At 35.8% G+C, this 22,752-nt stretch overlaps 3 protein-coding genes across 3 annotated transcripts; 1 reads left to right on the top strand and 2 right to left on the bottom strand.

Moving 5' to 3' along the window:
* Window positions 1-8: 8 nt before the first annotated feature.
* On the bottom strand, window positions 9-6,013 carry LOC141900743 (uridine-cytidine kinase-like 1). The gene is made up of 11 exons (XM_074787769.1): window positions 5,711-6,013; window positions 5,081-5,307; window positions 4,545-4,651; window positions 3,875-4,045; window positions 2,923-2,994; window positions 2,564-2,815; window positions 1,712-1,984; window positions 1,260-1,382; window positions 1,002-1,167; window positions 547-645; window positions 9-422 (listed from the first exon to the last, which is right to left on the bottom strand). The coding sequence occupies exons 1-11, from the start codon at window positions 5,848-5,850 to the stop codon at window positions 355-357; spliced, it is 1,698 nt and encodes a 565-aa protein (XP_074643870.1). The 5' UTR covers window positions 5,851-6,013; the 3' UTR covers window positions 9-354.
* Window positions 6,014-9,417: 3,404 nt separating this feature from the next.
* On the top strand, window positions 9,418-11,166 carry LOC141900745 (grpE protein homolog 1, mitochondrial-like). The gene is made up of 3 exons (XM_074787771.1): window positions 9,418-9,609; window positions 10,198-10,369; window positions 10,458-11,166. Exons 1-3 carry the CDS (start codon window positions 9,533-9,535, stop codon window positions 10,890-10,892), a joined length of 684 nt encoding a protein of 227 aa, XP_074643872.1. The 5' UTR covers window positions 9,418-9,532; the 3' UTR covers window positions 10,893-11,166.
* A 4,639-nt stretch (window positions 11,167-15,805) lies between these two features.
* Window positions 15,806-22,694, bottom strand: LOC141900744 (TBC1 domain family member 10B-like). The gene is made up of 10 exons (XM_074787770.1): window positions 22,612-22,694; window positions 21,790-22,024; window positions 21,364-21,463; window positions 19,906-20,013; window positions 19,699-19,805; window positions 19,224-19,404; window positions 17,604-17,678; window positions 17,169-17,283; window positions 16,479-16,633; window positions 15,806-16,268 (listed from the first exon to the last, which is right to left on the bottom strand). The coding sequence occupies exons 2-10, from the start codon at window positions 21,966-21,968 to the stop codon at window positions 16,116-16,118; spliced, it is 1,173 nt and encodes a 390-aa protein (XP_074643871.1). The 5' UTR covers window positions 21,969-22,024; window positions 22,612-22,694; the 3' UTR covers window positions 15,806-16,115.
* Window positions 22,695-22,752: the final 58 nt, after the last annotated feature.

The following is a 22,752-nucleotide window of genomic DNA, read 5'->3' as shown; positions in this document are numbered from 1 at the left end:
TTAGCACATCGTAACAAAACATGATTATTTACAAGTGTAATAAACAAAGATTGCTACTTCTATCAACAATAATTCCCTCAATAAAAGAGGAATAAATGCTACAAATCCTGAACCAAGGACATTAAGAAAGAAATACACAGTACTTCAGACCATCAAGCATACAGAAGACTTAATGAATTTGGTTTTAGTTCTGCATTTTGAGAGTTAAATTACATTTAAAGTTTACATTAAAAGTTTATCATTAAAGTAAATAATTTTATCATCAGGTTTCACACAAACTCTCAGATATCTCTCCACCCCCTCAGATGAGATCTTTTTGATAAATCTATACATGACACACACGCAACTAAATAATCACATTTCTGAATCGAAATCAGAGTCTATTTCGGGTTCTGTACCAAAATATCGATCGCCAAAATTACCTGAAATACAAACGAAAGAAGGTTCCAAATCAAAGGCTCTAGGATTGTAACGTAGATTATTCTTTTCATCAAAATTGACAATGTTTAATTTAGGCTAGCGCCCTCTAGGAGTTAGCGTACTTACCTATACCCGGTATAATATGAAACTGATCATTGATTTCTTTGTCTACGGCAGTTGTGACAATTTTTACTTTCGGAAAAGCGTAAGCTAAAGTATGAACACCTGAAACAAATTCATTCTTACTGTTACTATTTGATACAGGGATATATCTGGTATATGGAGCACCAATATCTATCCTTCTATAGTGAATGAAATTATACAGAGTGGTCTCTTTCCACCATTTACAAAATCCCCCAAGTTTTCCCATTATGTTTGACTATATTTTTCTAATACTATGAGTTTCCCAGGTTTTGGCAAATGTCATCAAATTCCCTGGAACTAGGGGCTAACTCAATTTGAGTAAACCCCCAGGTAATTTCAGTATACAAAACTGGCCCCCGAGTTTTCCCTCATTCATTCGAGAGTTTTCTGAGTTTCTGGGTCATAGAATAGATTTTTATAGAAAGTCTTTAACATACCTTGTTCAGCCATCAGCATTGATAACAGTATAATATTCTCTTCAGGGACGTCGTGATCGAGTAAAACACGAATAGCCATCATCGCTGCAGCTCCAGTAGCTACAGTCGCATCCATTAATATCACTATTCCATCTTTTATCTCTTTTGGCAGACGTAAATAATGCAACTGAAAATTAAGAACGGATTATATTCAACTGCTCAAGGCTTGACCTACCGGTTACGTATGTTCAAGAGTTTTAACGTAATTTAAAAGATTACCTCTGGTTCACCAGATTCGACGTTAGTTTGGATCAAAATCTTTCCTAGACGTATATCTTTACAAACTTCGCATAAAGCCGGTTCCATAGTTTCCCCAGCCCTTAACACCGATACACCGCATAGCTGTGAAATAGATTTTGATATAATATTTAACTCAGTTACGCTGCACAGGATCCTATTTCACAAAATGGATTAAACTCCTAAATCGATTTAAGATAAACGGCATTATGAGAGGAAATACAGTAGAGTGGCCACTTTTATTTGACTTGTTTTTCCCAGATTATTCCCTGACACGCACATTGTTTTCCCTGACTTGATCTGCTAAGTATCCAATCAATTAACAGTTAAATACGTAAGACACAGATTTTAAAGATAAGAAATTTTTAAAGAAAAGAAAATTGCCCAACTTTTCCCTGATTTCCAGGTACCGAGTGGCCACCCTGTGAACCTACCATATTTGTATCGAGTCGTTTGCCCTTATAATCACCTCCCTGCGGCGTCTGAACGGAAACTTCTTTAAACGGTAACATCGATAGCGCATACTCGATCAGTAAACGCATCAATCGTTTTGAATAGAATATAAACTCATCTCTCGGCGTATCGTTATTCCGGATGAACGTGTGCAGGCCACGAATCTGAGGAGTTTTCTCCAACTCGTGTAACGTATCCGGTAGTTTCTGACCGTGATGAGCAGACGCTAATTGAGATCGGAATTTGAATCCTCTCTGAAATAAACAGTCAGTTAGATTAGAATGAAATATATTGCGTTGACTACTACTTATAAGTTTAACCTAACCCTAGGAAGAAGCATGATATAACGAGCCATTCAGTATGCATGGTTCCCACAGTTATATGAATTCAAAATTCCAAAGTTTTCCCCAAGTATTTCATTGGTGATTTTTCATTTTTCTCAAATGGCAATCAACACATATTGTCATTCTACAGTCAACATTTTAGCGGTGACTGGTTGATCAATATGATTTTCAAGGGAAATTGCTGAAGAAAGTTGCTCTTGGCAAATGCAATATGTGAAATCTAATGAATTTCCCAAATATTTCCCTGATTTGAGGAAAATTTTTCAAATTCCCAAATATTTCCAAACCGGGGATTATTGTTTCAAATTTCCCAAGTTTTTTCCCAATTTCCCTGTTGTGTGGGAACCATGAGTATGTACATAGCCATGGGAGGGTCCACAATTGGTCACTTAAAACGGTTAAGTTTGAATTGTTGTCCTCATTTAAAACTAGCAGAGACTGAACTCGTTAAACTTTTTCGTGAAACCGAAGTCTGGTCTGATTACGAACCTGTTCTAATTGATTATGAACGTGTTGTACGATTAGATTAACAGCGATTTCATTCTCGGCTCCGCGAGGTACGATGATATCGGCGTCTTTCATCGTTGGAGCGATGTAATGTTCGAACGCTGGTTTAACGTACGTGTGATACTGCTGTAAAACACCGTTTAAATCGCGTCCTCGTTCCATTATATCACGTTTTAATCTACGAGCTAATCTGATATCGGCGTCCGTATCGACAAATATCTTCAGATCCATCAACTTGAAAATACAGAAACCACGAAATACAGAAACCATGAAATACGACCGGTTGGATAAAATCTTATTCAGATATTCTCCTGAAATGTTCATCTCAATAAAATACTAACCTCGTGTAAATCTTTGTGAACAAATGTCATTATTCCCTCAAATATAACGACATTCGCGCCGTAAATTCGTTTCTGCAAAAAATCATGAAAATAATTTGATGAATATCCTGTGATTTGTGAAAGGAGGGGAGTTTCGTAAATTAAAAGGTCAACTTTTGTTGTTCAGCGGCCAGTTGCTTAAAGGGTTAATGAACTGGGGCCAGATGGTTACAGATAACCGGCTGATAAATACCATAGTAATGATGAACTTTGATTGTCACTTTGTCAAATATCCACCGGTTAACTCTAACCAAGTTTTGAGCAACTGCAGCCCCTGGGTCCAGTTCCACAGTTCCGATTTAAGATTTAACAGTGAGTTAACTCATTGAAAATGAACTCAACTCAGAGTTAACTCTAACTCGCAACTGTGGAACTGGGTCCTGGTGGAGGATGCCATAGTGACAATGGAATTGTATTGTAACTTCATCCATGTTTGCCAATTATCTCAAACAAGGTTCCTACAATTCCTGGTATCCAGAATTCAAGACTTTTTAAGGAGTAATTTTCAAAATTCAAGGAGGTTTTCGCGGTCATATATAAGGAAAAAAAGTCGAAAATTCAAAAACAAAATCCATGTTTTTCTCAAATTTTGATCAGTTGTTGTGTGTGCCGTTTTGGTTTTACATGTTTAAATGTTTTAAATCTCAAAGTGAAACAACTTTCACTCACAAGTCACACAATGAAGAATAATAGAATACATTGTCTTCTGAAAAGGACCTTTTGAAAATTTTTAATAGGACTTTCCCAGAATTTAAGGAGTTTCAAGGAGTTTATGGATATTTCTCAAAATTAAAGGATTTTCAAGGACCTTGAAAAATATTTTCAAAATCAAGGAGTTTTCAAGGATTCAAGGAGTTGTAGGGACCCTGTCAAATTGACCCAATAATCAAATTCTCTAAATTCTCTAACGTACCATGTGTTTCTCTCTACTGTGAGTTGTGAAATTATAAACCGGAACGTCGACACTTTTTCCATTTCTCAATCGTTGTAAAGTTTTCTTCAACAAGTCGAAATCGAACGCGTCTGGATGATCGAAGTTATATCTGTTCTGTTGAGCTAGAACGTGCTGCTCGGCGGTCAAAACCTGAATGATAAATGAAACTCAATGATAATACAATTGTATCTATTAAACACCACAGCTCGAGAAATAAGGATTAACATTGTATTCTTGGATCACAAAAAAGGTTAAAGTATTGATCGAATTTCTTCAATGTTGATTGAATTTGTCTTAAATCGAATTAATCCCATTAATAAAACTGGGCCCAGATTTTGTTTTGAATTTGCTGAAAATAATCACGGGATAAGATGAAATCTGATCTACCTAGAGGGCAGCGTGTATTTGTGGGTTTAACTATCTCCCGCATGTTTAACAATGGGCAATAAATCAACGTGTAAATAATCATCATATTTTTCAATATCTACGTTTTGAACTATGCATATCTGTGGTGACCTTTAAAATAGTTTCCGATATGCTGGTATGTTTTACTGATATATCGGTACAATATGTTTTACTGATATACTGGTATAACATATTCTATAGTCGTAAGGAGTTCAAGTACAGAGAGAGTGAAACATGTTTATACCTTATAGAATGAATCCATACTCAGTAAGCTAACCCATTGTACGTTCAAATCTTCTATAATCATCCGAGCTACGGTAGTTTTACCCGATGCACTGCCTCCGCATAAACCTGTAAATTATACACCGTTGTTTTTAATGACACAGTGAAATTAACTTCGTTATTTACAAGACAACTGACAACGAATCAACTTAATATACAAATTTGTCTTTTTTTTTATTTGTAACTGTTACAATACTATTCAGTATATCAACCCTAGTTTCTATCACATTTTATCCACAAATTAGTCGCTTAATGATTCAATATCTACTTATTTTGTTGTCATGAATAATATTTACAATATTCCTGAAGATGACAAAGCCTATTAGTTTAAAGTTGAAATGTCGAATAAATATTAGCTTTAGGAAACATTTCAAGGGATTTCAAATTAGTTTTATACAAATATCTCACTAATTTTCATTTTAAGTATTTCCCCCCCCCCCATTGTATATGAACCCTGTTGAAATGAATGAGGGATTTGAGGAATGTGCGAGGACTTACCGATAACGAATGGTTTAGTGAGTTGTCCGGATGTATCGTACCACGGAGGACGCCCGGCTGTATAGATAGTACGCGACCCGGACTGTACGACTGGCTCCTGTATTAAACGCGACGCCGTACTCTTCGCTCGTGGTCGGCTTTTCGCCGGACTTCGCGGAGTTTTCATCGGACTCTTCGGCGGACTGCCGCATTCTTGATTGTTTCCCTCGATATCATCACCACTTCCACTGAAATTATACACAAAACAATCAACATTCTCATCATGGAATTAATTACATATTTCTGTTGAGTGTCATTTTACATCGATCATTAGATATATACGCATAGCGGCGTCGATCTACTAATTAAATCTCAGAACTATCAAATATTCAGACAAAAAAAGTGCAGGGTTTAAAGTGTCCGTGACCGATCTAATTTCATGAGTTTTAACATCTGTTTTACTCTGGTTCCGTGATTATTCCAAACTGATTTCCACTATTTCACAAATACTTCATAAGATACTACAGTAGATTTAGATAAAGATGTTAATTAATCGAACACAACCCGGATCTGATCTTCGGACAAACTGGCAAAATGATCTCGGAGAATTTAAATATCAGATAAACAAACAAACAAACTAATAACACAAACCTCGACAAGAAATGTTTTAAACCGAATTCACCGAACGATAAAAACTTATAAGACTGAACGACGGCATCGGATTGTGATCTACAGCGCCGTATGAAATGTCTGTGATATTTAGTCGAATTGAGAACTGATAAATCATCCATGATTTCGATGGAGTAAACTGTACTTCACAACAACAAACTATCGCAGTAATTCCTGCTTGCGTTATATATATATAGTGTACATACACTACAGCCAGGAAATACAGTGCCTAGACCTGCCCTATACCGTATGAATGAACCTACACTGAACGCTATTCAGGAATTAACTAATGACATTTCACACTAGACTGCTGACTTTATAATAACCTACATTAAATATCAGATAAATACTGGCTACAAAAAAATAACAATAGTTACGCGATCTTCTAAGAATTTCAAAACTTATAAAGATAAAGTCTAAATTCTTTAATCTTATTAGTTCAGAAACGAAAGGGCATCGATTGGATAAAATGGGGGTGTGATATCAACAAGTCAAGATTTTCGGTCTTTGCTTTCAGTTTCTTCAAAACGTCATTCACATATCTTTAATGTGTTTTAATAATTATAACATTTTTCAAAATTTCGTCTAAAGATCTGAATCATCATTAAATCAAATTGCTGTGAGTTGCTTAGGACATCCACAGCGATATATGATACCAGCAGTGATTTGGCAGTGCATCTAAAATGCCCAAATTCCAACCCGTGAATTCAACGTTCATCTTAGAATCAATAGGCCTTTGTTAGTGTATCCAAGGACACTATGGTGTATCCATACATTATTTTCATATAATCACTGACTGCGTTAAAGAATTTGGTGTAAATTAAAGGGCAGAATTGTGAAAAGAATTGCTGCTTGTTGCTCAGGGGTTCCTAAATACAAGATGTGAAGTGATAAGGTTTCAGGACACATAATTACCAACCCTCATGTTTTTTTAAGGGAATCAAATTTAGGGAATTCCTTTCACTCAAAGTGATAGGCCTACCTACCAGAAACTACCAATAATACTGTCAGGCCTTCTTTATATACAGTTTGTTGATGAATTCCGATTTCATAAATTGGTCAAAATATTCTCAAAGAAATTTTTCTCAAAAAGCTGATTTAAATAGAAAGGTTTCAATGGAATTTTGATGACGTTAACAGAAATTTACCCCATACTGCGGTGAGCCTGCTTACTGTCGCACACACTATACACCACACACTATACACAGTTAGTTCTAAATGATCATATATTGATTTATAAGGTAGAGTTTTATCCATCATCAATTCAATGTTTTTAAAACCAGCTGTTTACCCTCTGTACATTGACTACTACAGTGCATTATCTTTATATCAATTGAGAAGAATAAACGTATTCTGAGTTCCATAAAAATGACTATAACTGCTTAATCTATTCAAAATTTAAATCAATTTAATAAATACACTGAAGTAATGAAGATATATTTTATCTCTGAGAAGCAGCTATTGGAAGCCAATATTGATCCTCATGGAGATTTTTCTATTTGACAGATGATTAATTAGGCAGAAAAATTAAGCAGTTGTGAGTTAATACTGTATGATTTCATCAATAGTTTCCCCTACCCTAGTTCACAGTATAACCCCATCTGATTATAAAAGCTTGCCATCAACACTTAGGTAACTAACTAATCCTACCCTAACCTTGGAGCCAAGATAATTACTCCAAGCCCAAAACTTTATAATTGAAGCTGAAAAAATAGTCATCCTAACACTTCTTCTAGACTATAAGACCTTTGCAGCTCATGAAATCATGATTCCTTGGAATCTAATCATTTGTCAGATGATCATTTCAAGATTCTAACACGATAATATTTGGGACTGAATAATAAGATGGGATGGCGCCACTGACTTTCCACCAATTAAAAAAATCCCTGAGTTTTTTTAGATATGGCCTAAACACAGAATTCATTTTTTATGAATCAAATATTGATAAAGAAATGTGTGGTCAATAACATAGACCCAATTCAAATTCCCTGAATTTTTGGCAAAATTTGTCATAATTCCCTGATTTTTTCCTAGATTTTTCTGATTGCCCCAGTTTTCCAGGTCAGTGGTCAGGTCATGAGTATATGCCTTTCTCAACACAACCAACAACAGTTCACACTCTTTTGTCTTTGTCCACTCAATCCTGCACATACACAAATGTAGGAAAAAAAACAGTCAGTGGAAATGACATTAGGTACTGAAAAAAGCCACAATGACATTCTTTTTAACAGTTTAAACAAAGGATGATAGTAAATGCTAGTTATTTTCACACTTCTATGCAGATAATGCAGACATTTGAAGTACAATAGACTCAAAATACCGATTATGAATTTGATGAAACTAGGAATTATTCTTATGCATAAGATTGAAAACGAACACACACACACAATAGGCTAGTCAGTAACCTGTCTGTGGTTTAGTTTCACAATCGGATATTTTCACAAACCACAGTCAGGAATGGGAAGGTCATTTTTGTATGAAATCTTCGTCAGCCAATTTGACTGACGAGTAATTTGCCTGGCATTTCATTGTCTCTTAAGATATCTGTCTAATTTTTGTTGTAATCGACGCACAACAGATTCGTTGTTTGTCTGATACCTATAACACCTCACCTGACGATCTTAATCCATGTGCAAATCGGCCGTAAAGTGAGAGTAAATTTCCGTCCAGTCAACAGCTGCCATTTTGAAAATTACTGGAGGTGCTGGCACCTGTGGACTGAGGCCATGACAACAGCACAAACTAACAAAGCGAAACGACGAAATTAAAAAAAAATTAAGAAATCAACACTTATTCACATTTTTCTTTTACCAGAAATTTATTATTTCATTATTTGTTATGGAAAACACGAAGATTTGAAATAAAAGTTGGAAAACCATCAAAAATAAAAATTGTCGTTTCGTCTTGAGAGTTTTATATAAATCCTTGTAGGTCCCCTTGTCTTATCATGCCACATGTGCAATACAGAGAAATGGCGGCCAATGGCGAAATTTGTGGAGAAATTGATTAATTTCTCAAAATAATGTTGACTAATCACTCGAAACATACATAAAATTGGATTATTGCGAAAGGTACCTGTGTTAGTTTGTGAATAAAGCCATTAATTGTGGACTGAAGTGAATAGAAAGTATATTTTTGAAGTGTTACTTTTTTCAACCGTGTTTTGGTCCTTGTCGTCCCTAACGTTGGTATAAGCCCATCCGATTATAAAATGCTTACCACCAACGATTAGGTAACTAACTAACAATAGGCCTAATTGAACAACGAATTAAAAACCAAAAACTGCTGGATTAGCAAATTTAAACCCTTATTGCCACTACTGCTTTTAAGCCATTTCTTCTGATTGACAATGATGACAATATTAGAAATATAGAATTAGGCACTCATTTATTAATTACTAATTGGTTATTAGGCCTTAGTTAGCGCCAATTTTGGATTGAATTGAAAAACGCTCACATGTTCAACTGAAGAAGGGCTGATTAAGCAGCTTGTTTACTGTTAACCGAATCTGTTTCACATTTTAGATTAAAGAAGATGTTTAAGAGCAATGAATGAAGATAAAATCGTCGTTTGTAAATGGGTATTTTACCTGTCAGAGCTCGCTGAACTTGGAAGTGGACCAAAAACAAACGCTGCCATTTTATTATTTTTATTTCATCTCATTTCATCACCACATCTGACCGAGAACCGGACTCAGCCGGGAACGTATTGGACTGCAGCTCGGACTGTGCCGCATCTTCATTCCGCAATGTTCCGCACGAGCCGCTGCCATCTGGTGGCAAAAGGCGAAACTAAAACCAGGAAATGGCTGCAATTCGTGCATGTGCAAATCTATTAAAAAGCATAACTGCCTCTAGGGCTGCTTTAGTACATTCACAGAGGTAATAAAAATGTTTCTCACGAAATAAACGATATTTTTGATTCATAAATGACATTTAAAACTGGCCTAAATCTCAAATAATCACCGTATTTAGTCACCCGGCAATCAAATCCAATTGCAAATTGAATTTATTACGATCAGTCATCGGAGGCGGTATTACATAAGCAAGTTTGATTGAACTTATTCCAGTTTGGGAATAACAAACAAACTCTACTGGTGGCTAACATCAGATTTCCAATCCACCCTGAAAGAGACTGCGGCGAGTGTGAGAAACAAACATATCGCTGATGAATCAGTCAGGCAGAGAGAATGGAATCGTAGTTGACAGTGACACCAATTAGATCCAACCTTACTCTAGTATTTCAGATAGAACTTGGGCAAATATGACTCCCTGTAAAGATGAATAGAATACGCTAGCTTTAATTAAAGTGCTATTTATCATCTCGTTGACAAGAAATAATTTGATAAATGTCAACAAAATAACTTCCAAATTTCAACAATGAACATCTGTTGGTCGTTCTTCACAGAATTTAATGTTGTCGTATATTATATTAAATCAGACTTGAACGAATGATTTTATATATTTAAGACTGGGGTGTTATTCGTACAGCACCACGGCGACCGAAAGCAATGAAAAATCAGAACAAACATCGACAGATTCGGCGTCATCGGAGGCGGCACCGGAGTCACATGTCAGCGAGCGAGAACAGACTTTAACAGAAGAAAAAGAGAAACTCATGAATAGCATTAAAGAAGTTGAGGTTATTAGAAACTATTTTTATGAAGTTTTGCTTCATTTTTTCATTCTGTTTGACTTAACTACGAACTGTGGATGATTTCTTATTTCAGGATAAATACAAGCGAGCTTTGGCCGAGACGGAAAACGTTCGTCAAAGAATGAAAAAACAAGCGGACGACGCGAAAATATTCGGAATCCAAGGATTCTGTAAAGATTTACTGGAAGTCGCCGATATTTTAGGTAAAGCGACGGAGAGCATACCGAAAGAAGAGATCACTAATTCGAATCCGCACTTGAAGAATTTATACGAAGGACTCGTTATGACGGATACGCAATTACATAAAGTTTTTACGCGTCACGGTTTAGAGCAGATAAATCCATCGGCCGGTGAAAAATTCGACCCCTACGTTCACGAAGCTTTATTCCAGCAGCCATCACCGGATAAAGAGCCCGGTACGGTCGCTGTTGTCAGTAAAATAGGTTATAAATTACATAGTCGTACGATCAGACCGGCTCTAGTGGGTGTTATCAGCGACGCCTCGTAGTTACCGCATTCCACACATCGTAGAACCGCTTCTAGAATTTATAGGTTCCTAGATAGATAATCAATGACCAAACTTTATTTTAAATGAAAATAAAACTGTCGAAGATTTGTCAAAACAACGGGTCATAGATATGAAGCAAGCCGGTGCAAACCCATTACTGTATTACAGCTCTCTTGTGAACAACACATATATTGGATAAACGAGCATTGCTGTAGTGGAAAAATCATGTGTGAAAATAAAGTGTGTAAATAAAGTTGGATTTATCTTAACAAAACTCTTCTATTTATTATTTGAACCTCATTGTTTATTTGTTTGGGCTCTTATAATCTGATTGGGGTGGACATCATCTGGAGGTTGAATTATAAATGATAAGACGAGGATGCCCCAGTTTCGAACCCATCTTAGTTCACAGAAACAACACATGCGTTAGGTGGCAGTACCATATGGTCCCCTAGCGGAATTTTAATTGTTAATTTCTAAGAGGTCTCTGGATGCTGGAAACTGGACTGACGTGACTGGAGATGTATACTAGTTTCCTCTTCATACAGAAAACTAAACTCATTGATTTAAGGGTTAAGAATCATCAAATAATTTATTCTATTACATCATTTAAGTACATATCATACAATGCTGTGAAAGCGATAAATCTACAATGAAATATTTGAGGAGGTGGGAAAATTAACATCGTCAAAAATACCCTCGATATTCGTACGTAATATCAATCATTATTGTTCATAAGCCTATGACTGAATATAAACTTGTGAAATGATTCAACAACATCGGAAAACTACCTGCTATACTAGACTGACATTTTCAATAGATCAAACCTGAAAATATCAGCTAGTAATTAATTTCAATATCTGTTCCAGTAAACACCATTCGTAAACAAGGAGTTGGTTTAGATTTAAACTCAAGTTACTAGAAAAGGCTAACGATCTACATGTAAACCAGGAGCCAGCTGCAGTCATGGCTTCCAGCTTAAGACTATCTTAGTTCTGAAGCCAATTTAACTTTCAGACCACTTTATGAACTTCACTCAGGACTGTTCAACTGGGCCTTGGTCTCAAAAGATTTCTACCATAGCAAATAAGCGACAAAATTGACACCCAAAATTACTGACAATAAGAATTACCGATAACTGAAACTACCTACAGCGGAACCTCATTACAACGAATGATAGGAAACAGAAAATCTATTCGTTATAAATCATTGTTATAACTGGGATGAAATCATTGAAATTGTGTCCTATTTGGGACAGATTCAAGATTTGTAATAACTAATGAAATGGTCATTTTAACGAGGTTCCTCTATATAAAATTGTATATTTCCATGGTTTTACAAAATCATAAGTTATTTCGAAATGTTTTTGAATGTTTCACATGTGGACGATGCACAAAGACTGGGACACGAAGTACAAGTTCTTCCAACACGACACAATACTGGTTTACCTTGCTCGTAACAATACGAAACGTAGAACTCGGACAACTATGATAAAAAAATAAGTATCTTAAGTGTATATGATATTGCTGCATGCTATATCTGTACAGGACACTGAATTAGCTACGATTAGTGGAATGCAACTTCATTATAGGATATTAATTAATGAATGAATATAGTTTTAGTTAAATTCACATAACAAATTACTGTTTATACGTAATGGTTTAAAATAGCAACAAATTTGAGAAATTATCAAATATGATGTTAGAGCATTAGAATCTTATAAATAAACACATACACAATTAACATATATATGACACAACTGTATATTTTACAATTGTTTAATCATTTGAAACTTAAACATTTCAACGATTCACAAAAATATGACAATAAGCAACCAGACAGACTCATTATCGAACGAAACATCAAAATAGATCAAATATTTATGCGTATATTTTGATGAATTTTGGAGTTTGGAAAATTCATGTTCACCGAGTATAAATCTATGTCGACATACTGATACTGCTGGGGAGTGTTTAGATACGTCGAACATCCAAAACACAAAAACTGGTTCTTAAAAAAACATTCAAGAAATATGCATATATATAATACAATAGAATATCATAAAATCATTTATGTGTTTTTTTTTTTGTTTCAAAACCCTACATACAATACTACAATTTCACAGTCCCCCAGTGTATCTATCTATGTACATATCGTGGGTATACTTGTTCATATCGTTAGTTCTGATAGTTGAGGTGCCAAACTAGAATCGAAGGGGTATCTAACTTCCTAGGCTAACATCTAAAGCCTGCACATTCAAATCGAGCAGAAAAGCAAAATCATCGTTAGTTAAGACTAGAAGTTTAGCCAGTTGAGGATAACTGCATCGGAACAACACAATGTTGACTATTTATATTCAATAGAATAAGATAACACGAATATTTCGACTAGTATGGCACGAATTCAGAGTGGAATGCATGAATGACAACGCAATATCAAACCAGCATGTTCGTCCAATCAAAAAACTGAAACCGATCCACCTCTGGCGAGTGACCAGATCCAGAAAAAGCAAGCGCTATTGTCATCGTTAAAAATATCAAGCATCAATAATAACAAACTATTTTACAAATATAATATTTACACAAAAACTGTTTCATTTTAAAATATTCAACTCGATAATTAAACCGTATTTTACGGTTCTCACACCACAAGACAAACATTTGAGTTGAATCTGCTGGCTGCCCCTTACTACAGCAAAGCTGGCTGTTACAGGATGAATAGTTAATAAGTGGGACAAGTGCGGAAACAGTAATACAACTTATCAAAACAGGGACCAGTTGCTGAAAAGTTGGTTAGAGTTAACGACTGGACAAACATCATGGTTACAAATGCTCATTCTATTCTCACTATGATATTTATCGACCAGTAAACTTAAACCACCTTTCAAACAACTGCAGCCCCTGGGTCAAGGTCTACAGTTCCCAGCTAAGATTTGACTCTAGAGTTAACTCATTGAAAATGAACTAACTTTAAACTCAGAGTTAACTCTAACTCACAACTGTGGAACTGGGTCCTGATATATAAATCATTAACTCCACAGCAACCAGTTCCGCAGGTTTGGGCTAGATGCAAAGTTTGTAAATTTTCTAAAACCGGTGATTGCCTCGAGACTAGATTCAAATAAGATGAACGAACGACCTGCAGAACTGTGATCCTGAATTACATCATCATTCTCTAAATAAAAACAAACCAATTCAATTGACTCGAAAAAGAATCGATTTGATTCGAAAACAATAGATTCGTCTAAAGAATACTTGTACTGTGTCTCAAGTCTATTTTGATAACGCCATTCTCAATATTTTTGATAAAATGTAACGAAAATTAATTTCATCGAAATAATCAGGTTTTTCCGCCGAGGAAAAATTAATTACTTTTAGTGGTAAATACTAAATGCTACATAATTCAGAGAACCTCAACAGAAAAATAAGACAATTTTTGATTCATCGGTGTATAATTTTTGCAAATAATACTATTCATGTTCATTATCTCTTTTTTTCAGGATGTTAAAATATTGTTAACGTAAAAGAAAACGAATGAATTGTTCATTTACTGTAATTATTTTACTGTGTACAGAATATTCTGTATCACAGAAAACATTCATTCTGATATGTTTCACACATACAAACATTTCGGGCCACTTGTATAGAGCAGTTCGGGCTAACAGAGTGAACTACTCAGATCCCGGGGTTAGACCAGTTTTAACTCGGGCTAACAGAGTGAACTACTCAGATCCCGGGAGTTAGACCAGTTTTAACTCGGGCTAACAGAGTGAACTACCCAGATCCCGGGAGTTAGACCAGTTTTAACTAGGGCTAACAGAGTGAACTACTCAGATCCCAGGGGTTAGACAGTTTTAACTAGGGCTAACAGAGTGAACTACCCAGATCCCAGGGGTTAGACCAGTTTTAACTCGGGCTAACAGAGTGAACTACCCAGATCCCGGGAGTTAGACCAGTTTTAACTAGGGCTAACAGAGTGAACTACTCAGATCCCAGGGGTTAGACAGTTTTAACTAGGGCTAACAGAGTGAACTACCCAGATCCCAGGGGTTAGACCAGTTTTAACTCGGGCTAACAGAGTGAACTACTCAGATCCCGGGGGTTAGACCAGTTTTAACTCGGGCTAACAGAGTGAATTACCCAGGTCCCGGGGTTTAAACAACTTAGACCCAGTCAATACTGAAGCCAGTGTTTCAAAGGTTGGTTAAAGTTAGAATACTTTAGTAACGATGTAGTTTTTCATCTACTAGATCTGGATTCATCAACCAAATCATGAATTAAATTGTCAGTTATTCAAAAAGTTAACTTCTACATGAATTTTTGAGAAAGTGGTCCCTGGGTCTATTAAACGAACCCCTATAGTTTATCAAATAAATCTTTAGCAACTCTATAGATTTTGTGTTACGACACAACTGAATCGAACAGATTTTTGCAAGCTACTGGTAGGTCATTTTAGATTTGTGGGTCACAATGAAAAATTGATGCAATGATTCTCTTGTGTTAAATAGATGTGTTCACGTATTGATTATCGATACAATTGTTTTCGTTGAAAGACTTAATATCGATTTAACGCTTGCGAAATCTCAAAATATCACACCTGCAAAATCATGAAGCTTATCGGATACAGATACATACATAGGCAGCTAATAGATACAATCGCGGCTTCACATCCTATAACCCCCATATCAATAGCTTAACACCAACCTATGATTAGGACCCTGTTCCACAGTTTTGGTTAAGTTTGACTTAAAATAAGTTCATTTCCGCCATAGAGCCAAATTTGAACCCGGAACTGTGGAACGGGATCTAGGTTAAACTAAGGGATTCTAAGATACCGAAATATCGAAGCAAATCACATACTATTATTTACAAAATTGTATACAAATAATACAGTAATTCAGACAGTGGTAACAATTATACATTTACACACGAGGGCAAACTGACTTACAATTTGATTTTCGATTAAAATAATATCAATAATAATTATCATTATAATTATCATAATACACTGTTGTTGTTGTTATTCGTCACTCATAGATTAATAAAACACAAGTCGATTGTGTTTTGATAATCAGTTCGTTATAGCGGCCGAGTTTCATGCACAGATAGACAGAGAGAGAGAGAGAGCAATGACAAGGGGACAGTGAGACAGGATGATGTTTATATTATAGCACATGAATATTGGCCCCGAGTGATTGTCAATTCATCGCGGACCGCTTTCATGTCAGCTCTCGGCCTCCGACGAATGATGTTTTCCTTTTTTCTTCTTTTTGCCAGAATCCGGTCGATTGGCGCGTTCTTTCTGAATTTTACGTTTCGCTATTTGATGCTGGTGCTCTTTCTCCATATCTCGTTCTGATATCGGTAATTTTAGCATCTGAAATAAATACGTAAATCAATTGAAAAAATTTCGGGGGAAAATCAGTCTACAGGTTCAGGGATGAATTCGTTGTAGGAGGCAATTTTGTAACTTATGTAAAACTATAGGCTCTGGGTCCCAAATGTTGCAGAAATGGTCCCCAGTTATAATATTTGCTCAAGAAAAATCAGTTTAAACTATTCTTCAGCTGGTGTTGATAAGACTTACTTCATGAAGTAGAAATTCTTCCTCCATGATCGCTGGAGGAATGTGTTTTAATTTCTCCAATGTTTCGTACAATGATGGACATTCGCTTAGCTGCTCTTTACTTCCAAGTGTAAACTTGAAGAAGACTAGACCTATTTTAAACATCACTTTTACGCCTGAAACACAGATAGAAACGTAGAATAGAACGATAACCACACTCAAACGTGGTGAACGGATAATAAGATAAAAACCCACTATCTACACATTAAAAGAATTAAAAAACATTTATTTATTCAATCTAAAATATATATAAGACACGACGTTTCGATCTCACCCTAGAAATCATCTGTAGTTAGTGGGTTTTTATCTTATTAGGAACGTAGAGTTGAGAAAGATGTTTTTCTGAAGCATTTCAGCGCGGTGAATCAATCAATGATGGATTTTGCTAGTACACTGCATCATGGTGCATTGATGTAATTAGTAATTAGTTTTTATCTCTATCGATAGATTGCAGAGCACCTATCAAACAATGTGAGTGACTAACAATACACCGCGCCACAGTGGAGACACTGTAGTGGTATGCTCAGTATTCAACACACTGCAGTGGAATTATTCAAAATTTCCAAATTATCTCCAGCACTTTCAGGTATTATTTAGTCAGCAGTGAAAGGGTTAAGGAGCGACCATAAGTTTGCTATGAGAGGCACGAACCTTCACAAAAGAACATATCCCACATTCTTAATACTGTAGCCCAGGGTAGAGTTCTGGTAAAAACACACATAAACCATTCTGTCATGTATAATATTGGCTCTATTCTTTGTTTCTTCTGCAAAACAGAAAAACACATTGAATGTTTCATTCCACGGAGCAACTATAATTACCAAAGGGTTAATGACTTAACATTAGCTCAACAAAAATGGTGATTGCTTTTTCTGTCGTTTTTATGAGAAAGTTTTTTAAGTACGTACTAAAAAATGACCTAAACCAACGACTTATGAAAAAGAACTTAACTGCATCATTTTCAAAAGTAAGAATTTATCACCACTTTTAAAAAATAACATGTTTTCAGCAACAAAATCGATAAGTCTTTCTACAGTAAATTTCAATCAAAGAATAATGGGTGTAGTTGTTGTTCGCATAACTTACTAAATGCTTGTAAGTGACAAGTGAAACCTTCTTCAGTAATCCATACAGAACATCTCCATCAATTTGTACTGCCTCCTACAAACAACATCATAAAAACATCAATCAATTTCAATATCAGCAACACTTATAACAGCGAGAACAAGAGTGAAAGCAAACAAATATATTGGTGAATGACTTTCTTTATATTCGAACAGAACCTCTTAACACATCACTAGAGCTTCATATATAATCATGTTCTTACTGTGAGAAAGTACCCACCCCAGCGAAACAGAGAAACCCATCTTTACAGCCAGGTTATTTTAAACGCTGTATTTCAATTCAAAGCACCATGAGTTTTTCCCTTTAGATTTCATGCGTGGAATAAAATACTAGATTCACTTCGTCTTTGACCCTCAGGGGTCATTACGAAATCTAGAACATTGATTCTATGTAAATGAGAGTATTCTATACCCGAGGCTGACAGTAATCAGCAGTGAGTCGGTGCTGGTCATGATCGCTGGTAAAACTCTCTTATTATTAACAAATACCAGCCTAATAATTATGAAAATGCAATCAGAATCAATGAGAAAATTAACACCAATTAACCAGCAGTAACATTAATACAGTAGATTCTGCGGTGGTTGACAGGTCTCAATCATCTCTCTCAGTCTCTTGTATATTCTATAATGATGATGATGATGATGATCTGATATCGAGTTGTGTGAATTATTTCCGCTGATTGATTCAGAATTATTTCTAACTCATAACAGTTGCTTGAACAGATCGATCATGAATCACTAGATCTGATCTTTATAGAGTTAAACAGCAATCGAATCAGTGAATTAAAGAATGCTTTGTGGATGAGAGAGTAAAAGGAGAGAGTGAGCAGAATGAGAGAGGAGTCAGAAAGAGTGAGAGGAGAGAGAGGAGAGGGGAGAGGGGGGGAGAGAGAGAGAGAGAGAGAGAGAGTGAGGGTGAGTGGCAGCTACAGTGAAAAGAGAGGAGACATGCAGTTGAGACTCAAGAGTGTGGGAAAGGGGAGAGAGAGATAGAGAGTGGAAGAGAGAGAGAGAGAGATAGAGAGTGGAAGAGAGAGAGATAGAGAGTGGAAGAGAGGGAGAGAGAGAGATAGAGATAAAGAGAGATAAGGAAGAGAAGATATTATTGTCGAGAATGAGAGGGATTAATATTTGTCGCAGAAATACAATGACTTATGAAAATTTTAAGGCTTTCCCAAAATCTAAGGACACAGGTCCATCATTCTCTTGGGTAACTTAGAATTCAGAACTAAAATTACTATCAGTTATAACAACATATTTTCTGGTCTCCTGAAGCTCATTGTAATGAATGTTCCCATGTATGTACAGCTCGCAATTTTATTAGAACAATTTCACAAATTTAGTGATTCAAAATTCTCGTCGAAAATATTTGTTTACTTCCGAGAAGTTTTCATGGAATAAAGGATGAGTATGAATCCTATATTGGTTTAATTTCCCGAGCAAAAATTATTTGAAGATTACCGTATGTTTTTTATATGACACGCACGAAATCATTAAAACTGAATGAATAGAAGCATTCATCAACTCAACCACGTTAAACACTGTCGACATTAAAAATCCATTTAGATAATTGATGACTTACCAGACCAGCGCTGTAATATCCAGGTAAATACTTCTCACATATAGAAACTAGACACCAGAATGCTTGTTCAGCTGGCATGTGCATTAGCAAGATGGCTGCTATAGGAGCCTGTGCTTGACAATAACCATCGGTAGGATTATGAACAGTATATGCTTTTAATACACGTTGTAAATCTTCTTGACTGAAAAATTAATATTCAAGGTTAGGTTGTTATTGTCAGTGAAATAATGAAATAATTCTGAGAACATCCTTTCACTGATCAACTACAATTGAAATCGGTCGGCCATTTCTAAATTTGCCCTGATTTTGAGTGTGAGTCTGCTGCAGGAGAATGGAGAAATTGCTTGGTTCGAAATGTTACCAGCTATTATTTCTAAGTATTGATAAAGAAACGCCCAGTGAATAGCAAATCCAGATTCTCTGAATTTTCCAGGTTTTTTGTGCCTGAGTTTTCCAGGTCAGTATTGAAGCTTACCCGTGTCCTCCGCGAGCTACAAACATTTCATGGAAAGGAAACTGTCTGTGAAGGTCTTTCTGGATATCATCAATCCATTTAGGATCGCCGGGCATTCTTAAGTATTCCTATCAACGTATAACGAGAGAAACATTTCGATAATCAGTGATAATATCGTTCAAAGCATTTTTTTGGTTAATAAAGCGTGGATGGTGATTGTTTGCTGACCTCAAATTTACCGCGATTGTGTTCTAGTAAATATTTACTCCCACACAGGTATTGCCATGACCGAGCTCGCAGTGAAGGGGGTATCCCCTTCCTACAACGTTCTTTCACCTACATAAGAAAAAAAATAAACACAGCACTTCAGTAAAATATAACGGTTAAACTGAAAGGTCTATTGACATCGACTTAACCCGAAAACAAATCTAAAAACGGCTTGAAAATAGAGACAAGTGCAGACCTGACTACCTGAGTAATCTGATATAACAAATAGTAGTTTTAATGAAAAATTAGTCTGATTTTCAGAATATTTTGATATTTTTGAGAGTAGAAGAGCAGAAACTACTCTCTAATATTAATTATTGTCAGGTCTGCAATCGTGAAGTGGAGAAATATTGGTTTTCTTGGTCGATACTATAGTACACAGTCAGTAGTCAAATTTAGACCTAAACTAAATTCGGTAAAGATGTAGGGACTGTTGACCACATTTACACCGATACTGAGGTCTACCGACATTATCTGAGTCAACAGTAGCAAAATATACCGATATATGAGAGAATATTGTGCAGTTCTTCTGCAAGAGAAATTGAGGCATAAATACAAACTATTACACAGTGGATCATGAGTGTTTAATGATTGATTGTTATCTGATCTGATATATGCACTAGTGACCTCACATTTATAACACTAACTCTCTCTCTCTCACTCTCCCTAAACACACTAAAATATGATCAATTCTACATATATAATTATGACTATAGTATGTAACAAATTGACATTAATTTCCTTTTAGCCCCGGAATAAAATCATAGCCTAGCAGAGCTACAGCATGTACGCTAGCCTATATATCAAACAATTAGACACTGATTCCAAATACTAAACACAGAATCTAACCTTGCCCTATATTCACATAGAATAATACTTAGAGTTTTCAATTTACAGCAAGGTCATGGCTGACGATTGGTATAAACAAAGAAGCAAAGGTACATTTAGCAAATAGTTTTGACACATTTGTTTCTTAGGACAATCATTACTTTGAAATCAATACTACGAGACAGATTGTACAACTTTATAGGTTAACCAGATTATCTGAAGTACAAGCTTTCGCCACTAATGTATAGTAGTAGCTACATCAGGTGAATGAATTACAATGACATCTAGATCAATTAATCGATAGTTAAAATTAATATACCCTGATATATCAGACTTGATATGAGAGACTGTCTACTTTTCTAAATGTATGTTAAATAAAGCTACAAGCTTCAACTTTCTGGTGGAAACTGTCTGTGTGGTATGTTCAACTACAACTTTCATAAACCATAAGTCCATCCGATTAAATAAAAGCTTACAACCAACGATTAGGTAACTAACTAGGAGGACAGTGGAGCCTTATATCAACTTTAAGTGTTACACAAACCAATGATTGGTGTCAACTATGTGTGTAACCTGATAAACATCTCTTACCTTTTTAAATCTTTTGCTCATCCATTTCTCCCAGTTTTCTAACATATCAAGCCATTTTAATTCTCGTTTTCGAAGTTTAGCGACAGGAAGCCTTCTCTCGCTGGAAAAAAAAAAAATTACAGAATTTAAACCGTTAATACAAAGAGAGGAATAAAAACATTGGCAGCAAATCAGAATTTCATGAAAGCATTGAATGACCAGGATTCTTACAGATCAGGCAATAAATAATTCATTGATGTTTCCCTGATCAAAAATGGAACCTGATGGAATTCATAAGATATTCTCAGTGGGGGCTGTTTCTTTTCAAGAGATTCCTTGTGATACTCCTCACCAGCAAGAACAACAAGGCACTTAAAATTCAATCTCCCTTCAGGGGAAACAAATCAGGAATCCCCTGATCTGTAATAAGGACTGTGAGATACTTACGCTTCAGGGTTAGTGTATTGATCACCGCCGAGGAACCCGTAACGATCAGTATTACGCGACGGTTCACCGTTTAATTTACTCGTACTCGGTACATTATTATCATAATCAGCTTCTTCATCGCTAGAATCAGCTAGAATAACATCATCTATAGGAGGTTCAGCCACTGCAGCGTTGGCCATTGTTGTGATGAGAGCATCCTTTTATTCCATTAATACGAAATACATATAAACTCAACCTGGAATATATGACATTTAATTAGAACTTTTTCCATTATTAAATTCCATCCACGCCCTACTCCTTATTACTAGGTTTTATAGTGACTCAGATCCTAGTGCTAATTCAATTAACTCTTGTCGCCTCACAATTCTAGATTTCAGGATAAAATCTTTGTTAGAGAAAAATCAGTAAATTCTCAAATTTTTCTTCTAACTTATTTCATTGGCTTTTCATCTTGTGGTTAGTTGTCTGTGACCTGTAAGTCACTAAGTGTTAGTCACCAATTCCAGGCAATAAATAATAAAAATAATTTCATGTTTTTGTCACACCAGCAACACCCTCCTGCTGGACTAACACCAGTAAAAGTAACAGCCTTTTCATGTTCCATGCATACCATAATTCTCAGACCATTGATTGTATTCGACGATCTTTCAGACTCAAATATACCCCAACAGATGACAAATATCTCGACCAATAAAGATTGATTGAATTAGAATTGATTTTTGACATGACACGATCTATCTCTCAACAGCTCAGTACGACAAGCGTCATCTATTTATTCAATATTTGTCGAACGCGCCGAGTGATTAGTAAAAATGTTCTTACTGAGTTTAGAAGCTCGCGTTTTCAGAAAACACACGAAAATCCACGAAATTCATGAAATTAGAGAACACGGAAGCTGCCCCTAGACCAGCGCATACTAAAACTCAAATCGATTACCGAATACGTCGATGAAGAATTTACGGT

Source organism: Tubulanus polymorphus, chromosome 2 (assembly GCF_964204645.1).
Source record: "Tubulanus polymorphus chromosome 2, tnTubPoly1.2, whole genome shotgun sequence".
Taxonomy (NCBI): domain Eukaryota; kingdom Metazoa; phylum Nemertea; class Palaeonemertea; order Tubulaniformes; family Tubulanidae; genus Tubulanus; species Tubulanus polymorphus.
This window is presented reverse-complemented; position numbering and strand designations above follow the sequence as displayed.

Coding starts and splice junctions, on each gene's coding strand:
- LOC141900743 (XM_074787769.1), bottom strand. CDS start 5,850: ATGGATGATTTATCAGTTCTCAATTCGACTAAATATCACAGACATTTC. Junction 4,652..5,080: donor CACTAAACCATTCGTTATCG/GTAAGTCCTCGC, acceptor TATAATTTACAG/GTTTATGCGGAGGCAGTGCA. Junction 1,168..1,259: donor TCGAATCTGGTGAACCAGAG/GTAATCTTTTAA, acceptor CTTAATTTTCAG/TTGCATTATTTACGTCTGCC.
- LOC141900745 (XM_074787771.1), top strand. CDS start 9,533: ATGGCTGCAATTCGTGCATGTGCAAATCTATTAAAAAGCATAACTGCC. Junction 9,610..10,197: donor GCTTTAGTACATTCACAGAG/GTAATAAAAATG, acceptor TATATATTTAAG/ACTGGGGTGTTATTCGTACA. Junction 10,370..10,457: donor ATAGCATTAAAGAAGTTGAG/GTTATTAGAAAC, acceptor TTCTTATTTCAG/GATAAATACAAGCGAGCTTT.
- LOC141900744 (XM_074787770.1), bottom strand. CDS start 21,968: ATGGCCAACGCTGCAGTGGCTGAACCTCCTATAGATGATGTTATTCTA. Junction 17,284..17,603: donor TTGTCACTTACAAGCATTTA/GTAAGTTATGCG, acceptor TCTGTTTTGCAG/AAGAAACAAAGAATAGAGCC. Junction 16,634..17,168: donor GGATATGTTCTTTTGTGAAG/GTTCGTGCCTCT, acceptor TCTGTGTTTCAG/GCGTAAAAGTGATGTTTAAA.